This window comes from Cetorhinus maximus, chromosome 11 (assembly GCF_964194155.1).
Source record: "Cetorhinus maximus chromosome 11, sCetMax3.hap1.1, whole genome shotgun sequence".
Taxonomy (NCBI): Eukaryota; Metazoa; Chordata; class Chondrichthyes; order Lamniformes; family Cetorhinidae; genus Cetorhinus; species Cetorhinus maximus.
The window spans coordinates 25,144,030-25,162,951 of NC_135889.1; the positions used below are offsets into that span (position 1 = coordinate 25,144,030).

Genomic DNA, 18,922 nt, shown 5'->3' on the forward strand with positions numbered 1-18,922 from the left:
TTGTATAAACATCATGCTGTGGAATAAAAGGAGCCTTTTCAATAGTTGACTTGCTTTGCCTTCTGAGAGTTTGAAGGAATACACATGTGAAAGACATGGCCTGGGTTTAACAGGGCACTGTAATCCATGCCCATCCCAGCCAGCTAAACAGTCAGGCGGAGCCTGGCCAGGAATCCAGCAGCTGCACCACAGCCATTTAACATTGCGAACAACGTTAAGTGGTTGGAGGTGGTATTTCCACACCTCTATCTTGAAAGGAAGTCTGGCCTTAGAGAGCTGCTGGCCAGTTGGATGGCTGGCAGCACTGTAGCGCCACCAGTAGCAGTTGCCTCTTCTGGGACTACAGACACCACACCAAGAGCTCAGGGAAGTCTGGGTCCAGGATCTGGGGTGCCAGCGGGGCCAGGTTGGTAGGCCCTGATGAGGAGGGAATGACTAGGTTTGAGGGGTCAGGGCGGAGATTTAAAAGGGAACCATGACTGTGCAGTGGTGGGGGGTGTGTGGGGGAAGTGCCCCTGATGGGCCCTGGGAACCTGCATGGACAAATGCTATAGCTACTGGGCTACCAGCCTGGCGTGGACCCACCCCTCTCTGCAGGTATAATAAGCACAGGGGCAGGATGACACCCTTAAGTGGACATTAATTAAGGGCCTCAATAGTCTCAAGGGCAGGCAGACCACCCAGAGGCTCCCCTGTCCCCTGTTTAATTTCAGTGGGAGCAGAGGTGGACAGGTAGGTGGGAGTGCTGACAGAGGAGTGTATTATCCAGCCCATGCAATTTTGGTCTAGGTCACAAAGAAGTTTGTTTTTGTTGCATTCCGTGTCCCATTACTCTTTATTTCACATAGTAAGATGCTGAGATTGTTTCCGGATACATCTGACACCAATGCAGTGCAGATAGTGACGGCAGATATGAATTTGTTACAATGTGAAATCACTGCACATTTCTTACAAATTGCCACTCTGTTGCCCTGCATATAATTACTTTGTATACAAACCTACTGTTTTAAGCCATTGTACTTTCAATGCTATATACAAAATATCATGGTGTGAACCTACTACATTTAGTATTGTATATAAACTGACAATAATTGGAATACTTTATTCAATGTCACCTTAATGAGTCACTGTAGAATTATTGCTTTATATAAAATGTAATTGAGTTATATTGCTGCACATTCTGTTCTCAATATGGAATTTCACTGCATCAGTCTGCCAAGTTTCCCCATCTAAATATGCTCTCTGCTCTTATGGGGACAGTATCATATGATGGCTGCAGTTCATTTTGGCACTCATGGTCCATCATTATTTAACCTTTGTTAAAATGTGAGCCTGGGCAGTGTTTGCAGATGGGCTATTTGACCATGAAAGTAGCATGGGGTATGGCATCGCAACCTAATCGATGTACATCTGTTGCAGTAGGGTTTAATGGAATCAATGAGGAATAGGTCACCACATATGAGTTAATTGTAGGATTCTGTTATTGCCCCTGGTGAAATCAAATAACTCAACATAAACTGATGATGGAATTTGGTACCTTTGACTATGCATGGTGTACAAAGCTATGGGAACATTCTACCTCTTATTCTTCATTGGAGGTGATTCTGTTCACATTGGTATTGTAACCCAAAAACGGAGTACACTAAATATCACCCATTCTGCCAATTTTGGAATCAGGTGGGATATAGGCAACCCCACAATTCATTTCAGACGAGATGTTCAGGATCTGAAGAAAAACTTGCCTCTTTAAATACCATGATGACTAACAGTTAATAACTTCATTCTATTACAGACATCAACAAAAGGTTTCTTCTTATGTAGTTTGTGAAAAAAACACAAAAGTTGCAGGAAAAAATTTGAACAAATCACAATGAGGTTGCTGAGTTTCATTCTGATTTCTATCCTGAGTAATTATGGTAAGTATGGAAAGCTATTTCATTAAAAAAATACAGATTTTAATGATCTAGTTAATTATCTATTTTTCTACCTTCCCTGTCTGGCAATTGTTTTATCATCTCATCATTTCTGCCATTTTTCTTCCTGAATTATTCAATGTTTAGCATTGTGATGGTGTCAGTGATACTGCCTCCATAGCAGTTAACAGGTTGATGCCACATTTACTCACTTTACAAGAGCAAGAGAAATGCCCCATTTAAATTGAATGCCAGGTTCCATAAACAGATGGTAGTAGAGGATCATAGGAATAGGAGTAGGCCATTTAGATCCTTGGGACTGTTTCACTATTCAATTCCATCATTGCTGATCTTGTGTTGTCTTGGCTCCATAACTGTTGTCTAACAAATATCTATCAATCCTGGTTTTTAAGTTTTCAGTTGATCTCCTAGCCTCAAACAGATATTTGTTCCAGATTTCCACCATCCTCTGTGTGGAGTAATGCATCCTGACAGCACCCATGTAGTTTTAAGGTTGTATGCCTTGTTCTGGGTCACCCCACCAGCAGAAATAGTTTCTTTCTATCCACACTATCAAATTATTCAATTATTTTAAATACCTCAGTTAGATTACACCTTAGTCTTCTTTATTCAAGGGATTAGAAGCCCCACGGAGGATAGAAAAAAACTGCAGGAGGACATAGGCAGGCAGATGGCAGATAAAATTTAATAAAGAGAAGTGAAAAGTGATTCATTTTGTTAGGAAGAATGAGAAATGAGTAAACTAAATGGTGCAATTTTAAAGGAAATACAAATGCAAAGAGACCTGGGGATGTACGTACACAAATCTTAGAGGTGACAGGGCAAGTTGAAAAGGCTATTAGAAAGGTTTATGGAACATTTGGATTCAGAAATGGAGTACAAAACACTGCAAACATTGGATAGACCCCAGCTGGAATATTGTGGCCATTTCTGGGCACCACACTTTCAGAAGGATGTTGAGGACTTAGAGAAGATGCAGAATAGATTTACTAGAATGATACCAAGGATGAGGAACCTCAGTTATGTGGAGAGACTACAGCCACTGCTTCCTCCTAAAGCAAAGGGGGCTAAGGGGAAATTTGATAGATGTGCTCAAAATCCTGAAGGTTTTTGATTGAGTAAATCAAGAGAAAACATTTCCAGTGGCAAAGTGTCAATAACTAAAGATAATTAGCAAGATTTAAGATAATTAAAAAAAGGAGTTATGATAACCTGGAACACAATGCCTGAAAGGGTGGTGGAGGATACATGTAAAAATAACTTCCAAAAGAAAGGTGGACAATTATTTGAAGGGGAATAAAATTGCTCTGGCAAAAGAGGAGAGTGGGACTAATAGTATAGCTCTTGCAAAGAGCCAACATAAACATGATCGGCTGAATGGTCTCCTTCAGCGATTGGAGAATGGGAGAGAAAATCTTAGTGGGAGAGACAGCAGTTTGTTAGGAAATAGAGATAGTTTAAGTAAGTTATATTGGTATTTGTAGGTGTTAGGAATGAGTTTTAGCTTTAATGTTTAAGTTTGATTTATATTTGTGACTTTATTTGTATCTCTGTGTGTTAAAAAAAGGTCAAATTGAGTTTTAGTTTCACTTTAAAAGGTGCCTGCATTTTTAATGAGAGTTTATGACTGAAAGAGAAGTTAAGCAAACACAACAGTAGAAAACTGAGCTTTTGCCTGGCAACAGGGGTCCAAGAGAGGCAGGTCCCTCCCACAGAGACACACAGAAGAAACTAGAAAACAGCAGTTTTTGAGTTCAGCTTTGAAGACAGCTACCAGGCGGAAGCATCCTAGAAGGGGCCAGTCCCAAGCTAAAGTTGGATGAAAGTAGCTGCCATGGAGAGACTGGAGCAAAGGGGACAGATAGCCAGTCACAAACTAAAGAAAAAAGTCCCCCAGACTCTAGGGGAGTGGAACAGGAGAAAGTCCCAAGCAGACCTTCCAGCCAAAGGAAGGACAGGAATCTGGAAAAGGCCCTGTTGAGTGAACTTAAGAGTGAGGGGCAGAGAAAGGCTCCAAGATTCAAGCTCCAAGCTTCAAGTACCAAGCTTTAAGAAGCAGAGTCAAAGCAATATAAGCTTGTGAGAAGCCAGAAGGTCCAAAGAGGCAACTGAAGGTCTTGTAACTCTTTGCTATGGGCATGTGAAGCAGTGGTACACTGTTGACAGCTGAATTGGTGAGAGACAGTGTGGAAGAAAGCTTGAATGCATGTGGTGACCCAGGGGAGAGGAACATCGGAAGGAGAGTTTGAAACCCTGGAGGTGAAACCTTGCAGAAGGCATCTGAGAGAAGGCATTGGTTTGGGAGAAGATTCCAAGGCGAGTTCTTGGAAAGTGGAGATTGGAAACCCTCGTGTGAAAGATGGAGTTCAGTGAGACTGGTTGGCTCACGGTGTAACAAGCGTCTGCAGAGAGCTGAGGAGAGATCCATAGCATCTGGCTGAGGTGGCATCTGTCATTTGGTTTCAGAGCGTGGTGTGTCTGACCACAGGTCGCCTATTGGTTTACATGGACTGTGTACGTACTGTGAACGTTAGAGTATAAGATAGCTTTTGTAACTTGTGTTATCCTTACAAATCTGTATACATCTGAAGAAGTATGGTTGTGGGTGAAGGAGTATTGTAATATAATTCATCTTTTTCTGTTTAATACATGTTTTACGCTTTTGTTAAAAGTTCATTAGCTGACTCCAGTGACTTAGCAGCCCCTCTCCACATATCTAAACAAACAAATAAAAGTTAGGAACAAAAACAAAAATAGCCGAAAAAACTCAGCAGGTCTGACAGCATCTGCGGAGAGGAACACAGTTAACGTTTCGAGTCCGTATGACTCTTCATCAGAACTAAAGAAATATAGAAATGTGGTGAAGTATAAGCTGGTAGAGGGGGGTGGGATAGGTAGAGCTGGATAGAGGGCCAGTGATAGGTGGAGACAAAGAAGAGTTTGCCAAAGGTGTCGTAGACAAAAGGTTATTGACGGTGGTGATATTATCTAAGGAATGTGCTAATGGTGACAGTAAGTGTAGAAAGCAAGGCAAACAAGTGGCAGATTAGCCCTAATGGGGGTGGGGAGGGGGGAAGGGATCAAAATGGGCTAAAAGGTAGAGATAAAACGATAGATTTAAAAATAGGTGGGAAAAGAAAAATATATTTCAAAAATATATAAATTATTGGAAAAAGGCGGATCAGAAAGGGGGTGGGGATGGAGGAGAGAATTCATGATCTGAAGTTGTTGAACTCAATATTAAGTCCGGAAGGCTGTAGAGTGCCTAGTCGGAAGATGAGGTGCTGTTCCTCCAGTTTGCGTTGAGCTTCACTGGAACATTGCTGCAGGCCAAGGACGGACATGTGGGCGTGAGAGCAGGGTGGTGTGTTGAAATGGCAAGCGACAGGGAGGTCTGGGTCATGCTTGTGGACAGACTGAAGGTGTTCCACAAAGCGGTCACCCAGTCTGTGTTTGGTCTCTCCAATGTAGAGGAAACCACATTGGGAGCAGCGAATGCAGTAGACTAAATTGAGGGAAGTGCTGCTTCACTTGAAAGGAATGTTTGGGCCCTTGGACGATGAGGAGGCAGGTGTAACACCTTCTGCAGTTGCATGGGAAGCTGTCGTGGGAGGGGGTTGAGGTGTAGGGGGTACACACTCGACCTCTCCCTCCAGCAGCACTGACTCATCCTATCTCTAAGCTGTCCTTGCCCCCAGTTTCATTTTATTCTTCACCTCATCCGACGTCTCAACAAGAACGCCTCAATGCAAGCTCCAACAACTCATTGACACCAACTCCCATCCAGGACCCTCCACCCCTGCCTGTCCCTCTGTCCCCATCCCTTCTTCCAATTCCAGCCCCGGCCGTGTATTCACTATACCCTTGACCTTCCCTTCTCTGATGCTGAACGTTCAGTGCTCAGCAAAGGACTCAGTTTCATATCCTTACGCCCTCACCTCAATGAATTTCGGGCTCAGTACGATGCTGAACTCTTCTTCCGCCGCCTTCGTCTCTGTGCTCACTTCTTTGGGCAGGAGTCCTCTCCCCGTTTTACCTGCCTCCAATATTCTCCCTCCACCTGGACCCCTTCCTCTGGATTCTTACCTTCTCTTGATCTTTTCATTGAGAACTGTCGGCGTGACATTAGCCGTCTCAATTTCTCTGCTCCTCTCACCCACTCAAACCTGTCTCTCTCTGAACTTGCTGCACTCTGTTCTTTCAGGTCCAACCCTGACTTTATCATCAAACCTGCTGACAAGGGTGGTGCTGTTGTTGTCTGGCGCACTGACCTCTACCTCGCGGAGGCTGAGCGTCAACTCGCAGACACTTCCTCCTACCTTTCCCTGGACCATGACCCCACCACAGAACATCAAGCCATTGTTTCCAGGACTGTCACTGACCTCATCTCCTCTGGAGATCTTCCCTCCACAGCTTCCAACCTCATAGTCTCCCTACCTCATACGGCCCACTTCTACCTCCAACCCAAAATCCACAAACAGGACTGTCCCAGTAGACCGATCGTGTCAGCCTGTTCCTGCCCCACGGAACTCATTTTTTGCTATCTTGACTCCATTCTCTCTCCCCTTGTCCAGTCTCTTCCCACCTACATCCACGATTCCTCTGTCACCCTACATCATATCAACAATTTCCAGTTCCCAAGCCCCAACCGCCTCCTCTTCACCATGGACGTCCAATCCCCCTACACCTCCATCTCCTACCAGGATGGTCTGAGGTCTCTCAGCTTCTTCCTCGAACAGAGGCCCAAACAATCCCCATCCACCACTATTCTCCTCCATCTGGCTGAACTTGTTCTCTCACTGAACAATTTCTCCTTAAACTCCTCTCACTTCCTCCAAATAAAAGGTGTGGCTATGGGTACCCGCATGGGCCCCAGCTATGCCTGTCTCTTTATGGGGTATGTGGAACATTCCTTGTTCCAGTCCTACTCAGGCCCCCTCCCACAATTCTTTCTCCAGTACATCAATGACTGCTTTGGTGCTGCTTCATGCTCTCATCTGGATCTAGAAAAATTTATTAATTTTGCTTCCAATTTCCACCCCTCCATCATTTTCACATGGTCCATCACTGACACTTCCCTTCCCTTCCTTGACCTCTCTGTCTCAATTTCTGGTGATAGACTGTCCACCAATATTCATTACAAGCTGACCGACTCCCAAAGCTACCTCGACTACAGCTCCTTACACTGTAAGGACTCCATCCCATTCTCTCAGTTCCTTCGCCTCCATCGCATCTGTTCTGATGATGCTACTTTTAAAAACAGCTCTTCTGACATGTCTTCCTTCTTCCTTAACTGCAGTGTTCCACCCATGGTGGTTGACAGGGCCCTCAACCATGTCCGGCCCTTCTCCCGCGCATCCGCCCTCACTCCTTCCTCTCCCTCCCAGAACCATGATAGGGTCCCCCTTGTCCTCACTCATCACCCCGCCAGCCTCCGAATTCAAAGGATCATCCTCCGCCATTTCCGCCAACTCCAGCATGATGCCACCACCAAACACATCTTCCCTTCACCCCCCCGGCAGCATTCCGCAGGGATCGTTCCCTCGGGGACACCTTGGTCCACTCCTCCATCACATCAACCCCCTCCCACGGCACCTTCCCATGCAACCGCAGAAGGTGTTACACCTGCCCCTTTACTTCCCCGCTCCTCATCGTCCTAGGGCCCAAACACTCCTTTCAAGTGAAGCAGCATTTCACTTGCACTTCCCTCAATTTAGTCTACTGCATTCGCTGCTCCCAATGCGGTTTCCTCTACATTGGAGAGACCAAACGCAGACTGGATGACCGCTTTGCAGAATACCTTTGGTCTGTCCGCAAGCATGACCCAGACCTCCCTGTCGCTTGCCATTTCAACACACCACCCTGCTCTCATGCCCACATGTCCATCCTTGGCCTGCTGCAATGTTCCAGTGAAGCTCAACGCAAACTGGAGGAACAGCACCTCATCTTCCGACTAGGCACCCTACAGCCTTCCGGACTTAACACTGAGTTCAACAACTTCAGATCATGAACTCTCTCCTCCATCCCCACCCCCTTTTTGATCCCCCTTTTTCCAATAATTTATATATTTTTGAAATATATTTTTCTTTTCCCACCTATTTTTAAATCTATCGTTTTATCTCTACCTAGCCTATTTCGATCCCTACCCCCCACCCCACCCCACCCCACCCCCAATAGGGCCATCTGCCACTTGTTTGCCTTGCTTTCTACACTTACTGTCACCATTAGCACATTCCTTAGATAATATCACCACCGTCAACACCCCTTTGTCCTTTTGTCTATGACATCTTTGGCAATCTCTTCTTTGCCTCCACCTATCACTGGCCCTCTATCCAGCTCCACCTGTTCCACCCCCCCCCTCTACCAGCTTATATTTCACCACATTTCTATATTTCTTTAGTTCTGATGAAGAGTCATCCGGACTTGAAACGTTAACTGTATTCCTCTCCGCAGATGCTATCAGACCTGCTGAGTTTTTCCAGCTATTTTTGTTTTCATTTCACATTTCCAGCATCTGCAATATTTTGCTTTTAAATAAAAGTTAGGATCCATCAAGCTGTGTTCCACTCTGGGATCAGCCTTGTCCAGTGGTAACCTCAGCTGGGGATCATACTGGGGACTCTTGTGGGATTTGAAAAGCGGACAGTGGGTGATTGGACGTGGAATAATAATTGCTTTAGGATTATCATTATAAAGTGGGATTGGAAATCCTTGAACATTGGTGGGATCTGTGAATCCTTATAAAACAAGTAGGTGGAGGTAAAGACATACTGAACACAGGAATTGGAGTTGCTGTGGGGTATTATACAGGTTGGAATTTGAAATGGCTATGGAAGTTGCTAAAACTTTTTTACAGATGGAAAATCTAACTCTGACTGGTTTACAGAAATTAACCAAGAGTAAGCTAATGGAATTTACGGATAAATTGGAGTTCGAAATACCCGAAGGGGTGAGAAAAACAGACATGATTGAAATAATGGCATAGCATTTAAAACTGGAAGGGATAACAGAGAGACCACATTCTCCATGGGGTGGGTCAATTGAGTTAGCTAAGATCCAGTTGCGATTGAAGCAACTTGAACATGAAAAGGAATTGAAAAAACTTGAATTGGAGGCAAAAGAAAAAGAAAAGGAAAGAGAGAGGGCATTTCAAAGGGAGCAAGCAGAAAGGCAGGAGAGGCAAAGGAAGCTGGAACTGGAATTTCAGGCAAGGGAGAAGGAACAAGAAAATGAATACCAGTTAAGAGGGCTGGAAGTTAAAAAAGAGATCTCAGATGCAGACGAAAGTTCTGATGATGAAAAAACCTTCAACCTAAAACCTAGTGGTGACATGTTTAAGTTTGTGCAACCTCTGCCAAAGTTAGAGGAAAGGGATATAGAGGCATTCTTTATCTCATTTGAAAAGGTAGCTAGGCAAATGAAGTGGCCAAAGGAAACCAGGACATTACTTTTACAGAGTAGGTTGGTAGGTAGGTAGACCTTACAAGGTTTATGCATTGCTGTCAGAAGAGGTATTGGTGGATTATGATGCAGTGAAAAAGGCTATTCTAAGTGCATATGAGTTATATATAAGCATACTGGCAGAAATTTCGTGACATAAGGAAACAGCCTAGGCAGACCTACATTGAGTTTGAGAGGGGAAAGCAAAGTAATTTTGACCATTGGATAAGGGCATTAAAGGTAGAGTCAACGTATGAAGCTTTTGGGGAAATAATTCTCTTGGAAGAATTTAAAGATTCATTTCCTCCTGTACTCAGAACCCATGTTAAAGACCAAAGGTTAAAACAGCTAAACAGGCAGCAGAATGGCGGACGATTATGAACTAATCCATAAATCTAAACCCTTTTTCCGTCATCCCCATAAACCCGAGAAGGATAGAAGATAGGAAGGTGAAAGGAAGGCAAGTAGCCAGGGAAGAGAAGGGATAGCTGGGAATTCCCGGGAAATTTCTCCTCAGACAAGAAATGAAGATACTGAGGGTGGAAGTGACATTCATTGTAACAAGGTGGGACATGTTATGGCAGATTGCTGGAGATTGAATGGTAGTTCTATTGCAGTAGTAGGAACACCAAAGGAATCCTCAGGAAAGGTTGCATCAGAAAAAGAAATGGTTGTTAAAACTGTAGCTGTGTTAAAGATGAAACGTGTTCCCTCAGAGCATATAGGAAAGGGGGATACGGTTCAGGATAGTCCAGAGAATTCTTCTTTGATTACTGGTACAGGTTCTGGATGTTCTGTTTCTAAGGGAGAAGTGTTCTCTTACTCCTCCAATGAAATAAGTAAACAGGTTAAAATTTTGAAGATGCAGGGGCAGATCAATCATTGATGGTGGCTGATGACACAATTTGTGTTCTAGGTAGTTTTATGAAAGAAAAAGCATTGATAATAGGTATTAATGGAATTTATGAACCTGTTTATTTGTGTAAAGTCAACATACAAAATCACTTTGTAATTGGAATTGTTATGGTGGGAATTATTCCTAGATCACCCATTGAAGGGGTGGATTCTATTCTGGGTAATGATTTGGTTAGTGGAAACTGTAATATGGTGAGTTGAATACAGCTGTGTGTGGCAGCAGGCAGTTGATCATGCTGATCTTAAGAAACTTCAGAAAACTACTGTGGCCAAAAATGAGATGTTTATTGCTGATAACAAACAATTGAAGGAAAACCTGATTAATGTAGAAAACCAACTTTCATGTGGGAAGGAGGAGTTTGCTGTTGAAAGAAGAAAATTGGTGAGAACAATTGAGAGCCAGTCACAGAAAGTAGAACACTTGACTGAGGACTTGAAATGTCTAAATGATAAACTTGTAGTAGCAAATTTAACAAAGGTCAATCTTCAATTAAAACCTTGATGAACTTCCAGCATCAGCAGTCTCTGTGAAATATCAGAGAAAATGCCTTGATCAGGAAAAGGAATTTTTGGTAAACCAGAATGATTGGTTGAATGCAGAATTAAAAATCGAAACTAACAAACTGTTAGAACTTTGTCATGGAAAGAGCAATAAGATTCTTGAATTTCAGTGCAATCTAGAGAAAATGAAAGAGGATGAAGTATCACAGTTCCAAAGTCGTTCCTGTGAATAAAAACTCTTTGCTGAATTGTGCTCCAGTTCCTCAGTAATGGGCAATATAAAAACAACTAAAGTGCATGCAGAATTGGAAATTAGGAATTGTCAACAATAAGGACTGAAATCACAAAATGGTCTGGAAAAGTCAATGACGAAAGACACAGATTTACAAGTGCTTGCTGGTGCTGCTATACAAAATACCGCAGTTGGAATCCAGGCAAGTGGGCAGTTTGCAAAAGACCATCCAAAACCTGGAAAGGAGTGGCATAATATAGCTTGTGGATTATGCAAAAGAATTGAAGGATTGGGACAACTATGGAACTCCACAGGGAGAATATAATTGACATTGCTCAAAGAGAAGTGGAAAAGACCTGTTCGAAATGGGATTGTGAGAAACAACAATATCATAAAAAGTTTAAAGATCAAACCAAGCAGGATTACAAAACCCTTTAGTGTGAAGCATCTCAATAACATCCTTGAAATGACGAGAAGAGATTTTGACCAGAGAAGAAATTAGATGATAACGCACAAAAATGCCATTTTGACTTTGTTAAATCGAAATGAGAATTTACCACATTTGAGTTTGGAAAATGAGCTTGAGGATGGAATTATACCTAAAGCGAACAAAAAGGATGATTGGGCTGTAGACTTAAATGAAACATTCTTTGCTGAGTTAAAGACTGCGAACAAGAGGATAAAAAAACTTAAAAGTTGAGTTATGATAATACTATGATGTGCAAATTCTACTAGAAAAAAAGATTGGACAAGTGGACCAACATAAAACAACTTGCATTTAGCCTTTAATATAGTAAAATGGCTCAATGTAGTTCACAGAAGCAATTGTCAAACAAAATATGACACCAAGCTAAATAAGGAGATATTTGGACATTTGACTAAAATTTTGGTTGAAGATGTAGATATTGAGGAACCTCTTAAAGATGATACCATTATTGCTTGTTGATTTTTTAAAATTCATTTCACGGGATGTGGGCGTTGCTGGCTAGGCCAGCATTTATGGACAATCCCAAGTTGCCCTTGAGAAGGTGGTGGTGAGCTGCCTTCTTGAATGTCTGCAGTCCATGTGGTGTCGGTCCACTACATTGCTGTTAGGGAGGGAGTCCCAGGATTTTTACCCAGCGACAGTGAAGGAATGACAATATATTTCCAAGTCAGGATGGTGAGTGGCTTGGAGGGAAACTTGCAGGTGGTGGTGTTCCCATTTGTCTGCTGCCCTTGTTCTTTTAGGTGGTAGCAGTCGTGGGTTTGGAAGGTTCTGCCAAAGGAGCCTTGGTGAGTTTCTGCAGTGCATCTTGTAGGTGTTATACATGCTGTCATTGTTCATTGGTGGTGGAGGGAGTGAATGTTTGTGGAAGGGGTACCAAGCAAGAGGGCTGCTTTGTCCTGGATGGTGTCAAGCTTCTTGACTGTTGCTGGAGCTGCACTCATCCAAGCAAGTGGAGAGTATTCCATCACACTCCTGACTTGTGTCTTGTAGATGGTGGACAGGATTTGAGGAGTCACGAGGTGAATTACTCACCGCAGAATTCCTAGCCTCTGATGTGCTCTTGTAACCACTAATACCTCCTCCCCCTCAATGCTAATTTGTTCAAGTATATCACAGTCCCCCTCCCTGATTTCTATACCTACATCATCCTTCTCTATAGTGAATACAGATGCAAAGTACTCATTTACCTCACCGACATCTTCTGGCTCCTCACACAGATTGTCACTTTGGTCCCTAATGGGTTCTACTCTTTCCCTGGTTATCCTCTTGCCCCTAATATGCTTATATAATGCTTCTGGGTTTTCCTTTATTTTACCCGCCAGTACTTTCTCAGACCCCCTCTTCGCTTTCCTAATTTATTTTTTTAAGTAACCTCCTGCACTTTCTGTACTCTAGGGATTTCACTGTTTTGAGCCCTCGTTAGCTACCTTAAGCTTCCCTTTTTACCCTTATCCAATCCTGTACATTCCTCGACATCCAAAGTTCTCTGGACTTGTTGGTTTGTTGGTCCCAACCTTCACTTTTATGGGAACAAGTTGGCCCTGAACTCTCACCATTTCCTTTTTCAATGACTCCCACTGCTCTGATGTAGATTTTCCTACAAGTGGTTGCTCCCAGTCCACTTTGGTCAGGTCCTGTCTTATCACATTAAAATTGGCTTTTCCCCAGTTCAGAACCTTTATTTCATGTTTATCTTTGTCCTTTTCCATAACTACCTTAAATCTTACTGTGCCATGGTCATTGTCACCAAAATGCTCCCCCACTGACACTTCTACCACTTGCACTGCTTTGTTCCCTAAAATTAGGCTCAGCACCCTATCTTGTAGGACTTTCTACGTGATGGTTTAAAAAGCTCTCCTGGATACATTTGAAGAATTCTGCCTCTCTGAGCCTTTTACACTTTGTCTATCACTATTATTACCCTATTAATTTTACACTTCTCTGAGATTTGCCTATATATCTGTCCTTTTATCTCTCCCTGACTGTTTGGGGGCCTGTAGTACACGCCCAACAATGTGATTGCCCCCTTTTTGTTTTTAAGTTCTACCCATATGGCCTCATTTGAGGAGTCTTCTAAGATTTAAGAACAGGTCCTCAAGGGTTATAATCTCTGGATTACTACCCGAGCCACGTGCAAATTGGCATAGGGACGTGAGAATAAGGGAAGTAAACACGTGGCTAAAGGAGTGGTGCGGGAAAGAGGGGTTCCATTTTATGGGGCACTGGCATCAGTATTGGAACAGGAGGGATCTGTACCGTTGGGATGGTCTCCACCTGAACCGATCTGGGACCAATGTTCTAGTGAAAAGGGTAAATAGCGTGTTCAACAGGACATTAAACTAGAAATTGGGGAGATGGGAACGGTAAAACTCCAAGAAGTATGACTAATGGGAAACAAAGCAGCAGGTTACCGTGTGGGAGGGTGGATTCAACTTCATGGAAAATTATGAAAAAACTGAAAAGAAAGGAGAGCCCAGTAGAGGCTATTAAAGTCTCCAGAACACAAAATAGGACAAAGTGTTTGGAAAGGGCTAGGAATCTAACTTCAAACACATCAGATAAAGGGATGACAATGAGAAAGGGGACAGGAAATACAGGACTGAAGGCGTTGTATCTGAATGCACGCAGTATACGAAATAAGGTAAATGAGCTTGTGGCGCAGATTGAAATTGGCAGGTATGATGTGGTGGGCATCACGGAGACATGGCTGCAAGGGGATCAGGACTGGGAGTTAAATATCCAAGGATATACATCCTATTGAACAGATAGGCAGGTTGGCAAGAGGGGGTGGTGTTGTTTTGTTAGTAAGAAGTGAAATTAAATCGATAGCAAGAAATGAAGTAGGGTCAGATGATGTAGAATCTGTGTGGGTAGAGTTGAGGAACCCCAAGTTAAAAAAACCATAATGGGAGTTATGTACAGGCCTCCGAACAGTAGTCAGGTTGTGGGGCACAAGATACACCAGGAGATAGAAAAGGCGTGTAAGAAAGGCAAGGTTACAGTGATCATGGGGGATTTCAATATGCAGGTAGACTGGGAAAATCAGGTTGGTAGTGGATCCCAAGAAAAGGAGTTTGTGGAATGTCTACGAAATGGCTTTTTGGAGCAGCTTGTGGTGGAGCCCACTAGGGAACAGGCAATTCTAGATTTAGTGATGTGTAATGAGGCAGATTTGATAAGGGAGCTTAAGGTGAAGGAACCCTTAGGAGGAAGTGACCGTAATATGATAGAATTTACCCTGCAATTTGAGAGGAAAAAGCTGGAATCAGATGTAACGGTATTACAGTTGAATAAAGGCAACTACAGAGGCATGAGGGAGGAGCTGGCCAGAATTGACTGGGAGATGAGCCTAGCAGGAAAGACAGTGGAACAGCAATGGCAGGAGTTTCTGGGAGACACAGCAAAAATTCATCCCTAGGAAGAAGAAGCATACTAAAGGGAGGATGAGGCAATCATGGCTGACAAGGGAAGTCAGGGACAGCATAAAAGCTAAAGAGAAAGCATACAATGCGGCGAAGAGCAGTGGGAAACCAGGGGATTGGGAAGCCTACAAAGACCAACAGAGGACAACTAAAAAAGAAATAAGGAGGGAGAAGGTTAAATATGAGGGTAAACTAGCCAGTAATATAAAAGAAGATTGCAGGAGATTTTTAGATATATAAAGGGTAAGAGAGGGGCAAAAGTGGACATTGGGCTGCTGGAAAATGACGCTGGAGAAGTAGTAGAGGGGAACAAAGAAATGGCGGAGGAACTGAGTAGGTACTTTGCGTCAGTCTTCACGGTGGAAGACACGAGTAACATCCCCAAAGTTCAAGAGAGTCAGGGGGCAGAGGTGAGTATGGTGGCCATTACCAAGGAGAAGGTGCTAGGAAAACTGAAAGGTCTGAAGGTGGATAAATCACCTGGACCAGATGGATTATATCCCAGAGTTCTGAAGAAGTTAGCTAAAGAGATAGTGGAGGCGTTAGTGGTGAACTTTCAGGAATCACTGGAGTCAGGGAGGGTCCCAGAGGACTGGAAAATTGCTAATGTAACCCCCCTGTTTAAGAAGGGAGTGAGGCAAAAGACTGGAAATTACAGGCCGATTAGCCTGACCTCGGTCGTTGGTAAGATTTTAGAGTCCATTATTAAGAATGAGATTTCAGAATACTTGGAAGTGCATGGTAAAATAGGGCAAAGTCAGCATGGTTTCATGAAGGGGAGGTCATGCCTGACAAATCTGTTAGAATTCTTTGAGGAGGTAATGAGCAGGTTAGACAAAGAGAACCAATGGATGTTATATACTTGGACTTCCAGAAGGCCTTTGACAAGGTGCCGCACAGAAGGCTGCTCAGTAAGATAAGAGCCCATGGTTTTAGAGGCAAGGTACTAGCATGGATAGAAGATTGGCTGTCTGGCAGGAGGCAGAGAGTGGGGATAAGGGGGTCCTTCTCAGGATGGCGGCCGGTGACTAGTGGAGTTCCGCAGGGGTCAGTGTTGGGGCCACAACTTTTCACTTTATACATTAATGATCTAGATGAAGGAACTGAGGGCATCCTGGCTAAGTTTGCAGGTGATACAAAGATAGGTGGAGGGACAGGTAGTATTGAGGAGGCGGGGAGGCTGCAGAAGGATTTGGACAGGTTAGGAGAATGGGCAAAGAAGTGGCAGATGGAATACAACGTGGGGAAGTGTGAGGTCATGCACTTTGGTAGGAAGAATAGAGGCATAGACTATTTTCTAAATGGGGAGAGAACCCAGAAATCTGGAGTACAAAGGGACTTGGGAGTCCTAGTCCAGGATTCTGTTAAGGTTAACTTGCAGGTTGAGTCGGTAGTTAGGAAGGCAAATGCAATGTTGGCATTTATTTCGAGAGGACTTGAATATAAAAGCAAGGATGTGCTGCTGAGGCTTTATAAGGCTCTGGTCAGACCACAGTTAGAATATTGTGAGCAGTTTTGGGCCCCGTATCTCAGGAAGGATGTTCTGGCCCTGGAGATGGTCCTGAGGAGGTTCACGAGATGATCCCAGGAATGAAAGGCTTAACATATGAGGAACGTTTGAGGACTCTGGGTCTATACTCGAAGGAGTTTAGAAGGATGAGGGGGGATCTGATTGAAACTTACACAATACTGAAAGGCCTGGATAGAGTGGACGTAGGGAAGATGATTCCATTAGTAGGAGAGACTAGGACCCAAGGGCACAGCCTCAGAGTAAAGGGAAGACCTTTTAGAACAGAGATGAGGAGAAACTTCTTTAGCCAGAGAGTGGTGAATCTATGGAATTCATTGCCACAGGAGGCTGTGGAGGCCAGGTCATTGAGTGTATTTAAGACCGAGATAGATAGGTAAGGGGATCAAAGGTTACGGAGAGAAGGCGGGAGAATGGGGTTGAGCAACTTAACAGCCATTATTGAATGGCGGAGCAGACTCGATGGGCCAAATGGCCTAATTTCTGCTCCTATGTCTTATGGTCTTATACCGTCCCCCCTTATTGCAGTAATTGACTCCTTGATCAATATTGCGACCCCACCTCCTCTTTTACACCACCACTCCCCCATTTCACCTGAAGGTTCAGAATATTGAGCTGTCAGTCCTGCCCCTTCCTCAACCATGTCTCCGTGATAGCAATGATATCATATCCCCATGTGTTAATCAACGCCCTCAACTCATCTGCCTTACCCCCAAGACTCCTTGCATTAAAATAAATGCCATCCAGCCTTGCCATGCTCCCTTGTGTCTTAATTTGACTACATATCCTCTGCCTTCCAGACTGACTTGGTTTTTCTTCTGAACTTGTCTATACTTCACCTCCTACTATACCTCCACTCCGTATCCCCACCCTGCCAAATTAGTTTAAACCCCCACCAACAGCACTAGCAAACCCCCTCAAAAGGATATTGGTCCCGTTCTGATTCAGGTGTAACCTGTCAGACTTGTACAGATTCCACCTTCCCCAGAAATGGACCTAGTGATCCAAGAATCTAAAGCCCTCCCTCCTGCACCAACTCTTCAGCTAAGCTTTCATCTGCTATATCTGCCTATTCCCAAACTCACTAGCATGTGGCACCGGGAGTAATCCAGAGATTACAACCTTTGAGGTCCTGCTTTTCAATCTGCTACCTAGCTCTCTAAATTCTTGTTGCAAGACATAGGAGCAGAAATTAGGCCATTCGGCCCATCGAGTCTGCTCCGCCATTCAATCATGGCTGATAAGTTTCTCAACCCCATTCTCCCGCCTTCTCCCCATAACCTTTGATCCCCTTACCAATCAAGAACCTATCTTTCTCGGTCTTAAATACACTCAACCTCTTCACTCTTTCTACAATCTGATGAGCACAGCACAGAATCTGGTCCACAGCAGGTGGAGGCAGGGACATTCGAGGTCACCGGAACTTGGAGGACTGCTGGAGGCTATGATTCAGCTGAGTCTAAGTCAGATGATGAGCCTCTGGACTCAGTTGCTGGAGCTGCAAAGACAAGCACGGGAATGTCAGGAAGGGATGTCAGCTGCATTCCTCAGATGCCCATCCGCCTTCAGTCTGAGGTGATCATGCCATCATGCCAATGCACCGAGATCAACACTGGCAGCTGCTATGGGGACCTTGGTCCAGGACATCGGTCCTGTACTGCTGCTGGAGCTGCATTTCATTGGTGTAGGCATCCATCAGCATCAATGCGGGAGGGGTGTGGGGCACCTTGATCTCACTCCAGCTGCCCCTTCCCCTCAAGGAGTCAGTCAGGGGCCCTCGGGCAGTCATTCGGAGGACCAGCAGCTGGACACCCTGGGGCAATCCACCTAGGTGACTTGGGATTGTCCGGCTGATCCCAATCCCCTCTTCCTGTGCCTCTATCACCTCCAGCTCCACAGGCCAAGGAGGGTGCTCTAGAGCAGGAGACACAAAACAGGCCAGGGGCCTCCAGGTCTTGGCCCTCCAGAGGATGCTTGCTGAAGTTATCACAGGCAACAGGATGTAGCAGTCAGCAGACTGCCTCCACCTCTGCTGAGGATGTTGGGGATGCACCCAAACATAGCAGTAGGATTAGGGAATCAAGAAAATAATAGGATCACAACGGTGGCATGGGTGTTCACAACATGTATATAATGTTCACAAATGTAAATAGAATCACACCCATTCCTCATCTTGTGTGTCTCCTTTTTATGATGAGTTGTGTTGCACTCAGGTGACACATCGTGGTCCTTCCCCCGCCACTTGTCGCAGATGTCACTATCATGGGCCTCTCATCAAAGTAATGTGCTCCCATATCACCACAGTGTATGCCCCTTTTGCACATAATTCTTTACATCAATGATGCTCGACTTTAATGTTAAGTTTGCTTGTGGAACGAACCTTGATCCAAAGCTCTGCAGGGTCATGTCATGTTTATTCTTGGCTATGTAAGATTGAGGCAGAGGTGTTCTCCGATCTTG

General features: G+C 44.2%; 1 protein-coding gene across 2 annotated transcripts in view; it reads left to right on the forward strand.

Annotated features, from left to right (window-relative positions):
* The window catches only part of LOC144686454 (NAD(P)(+)--arginine ADP-ribosyltransferase 1-like), a 47,102-nt gene that overhangs the window by 20,605 nt on the left and 7,575 nt on the right, over positions 1 to 18,922 (forward strand). The window contains exon 1 of one of the 2 annotated variants that reach the window (XM_078551687.1): positions 1,812 to 1,916. The exons of the other annotated variant lie outside the window; for it this stretch is intronic. Coding sequence (XP_078407813.1) covers positions 1,871 to 1,916 — 46 coding nt within the window. The 5' untranslated portion in view covers positions 1,812 to 1,870. Of the gene's footprint in view, positions 1 to 1,811; positions 1,917 to 18,922 lie in introns of those variants that run through there. 2 annotated transcript variants of the gene reach the window in all.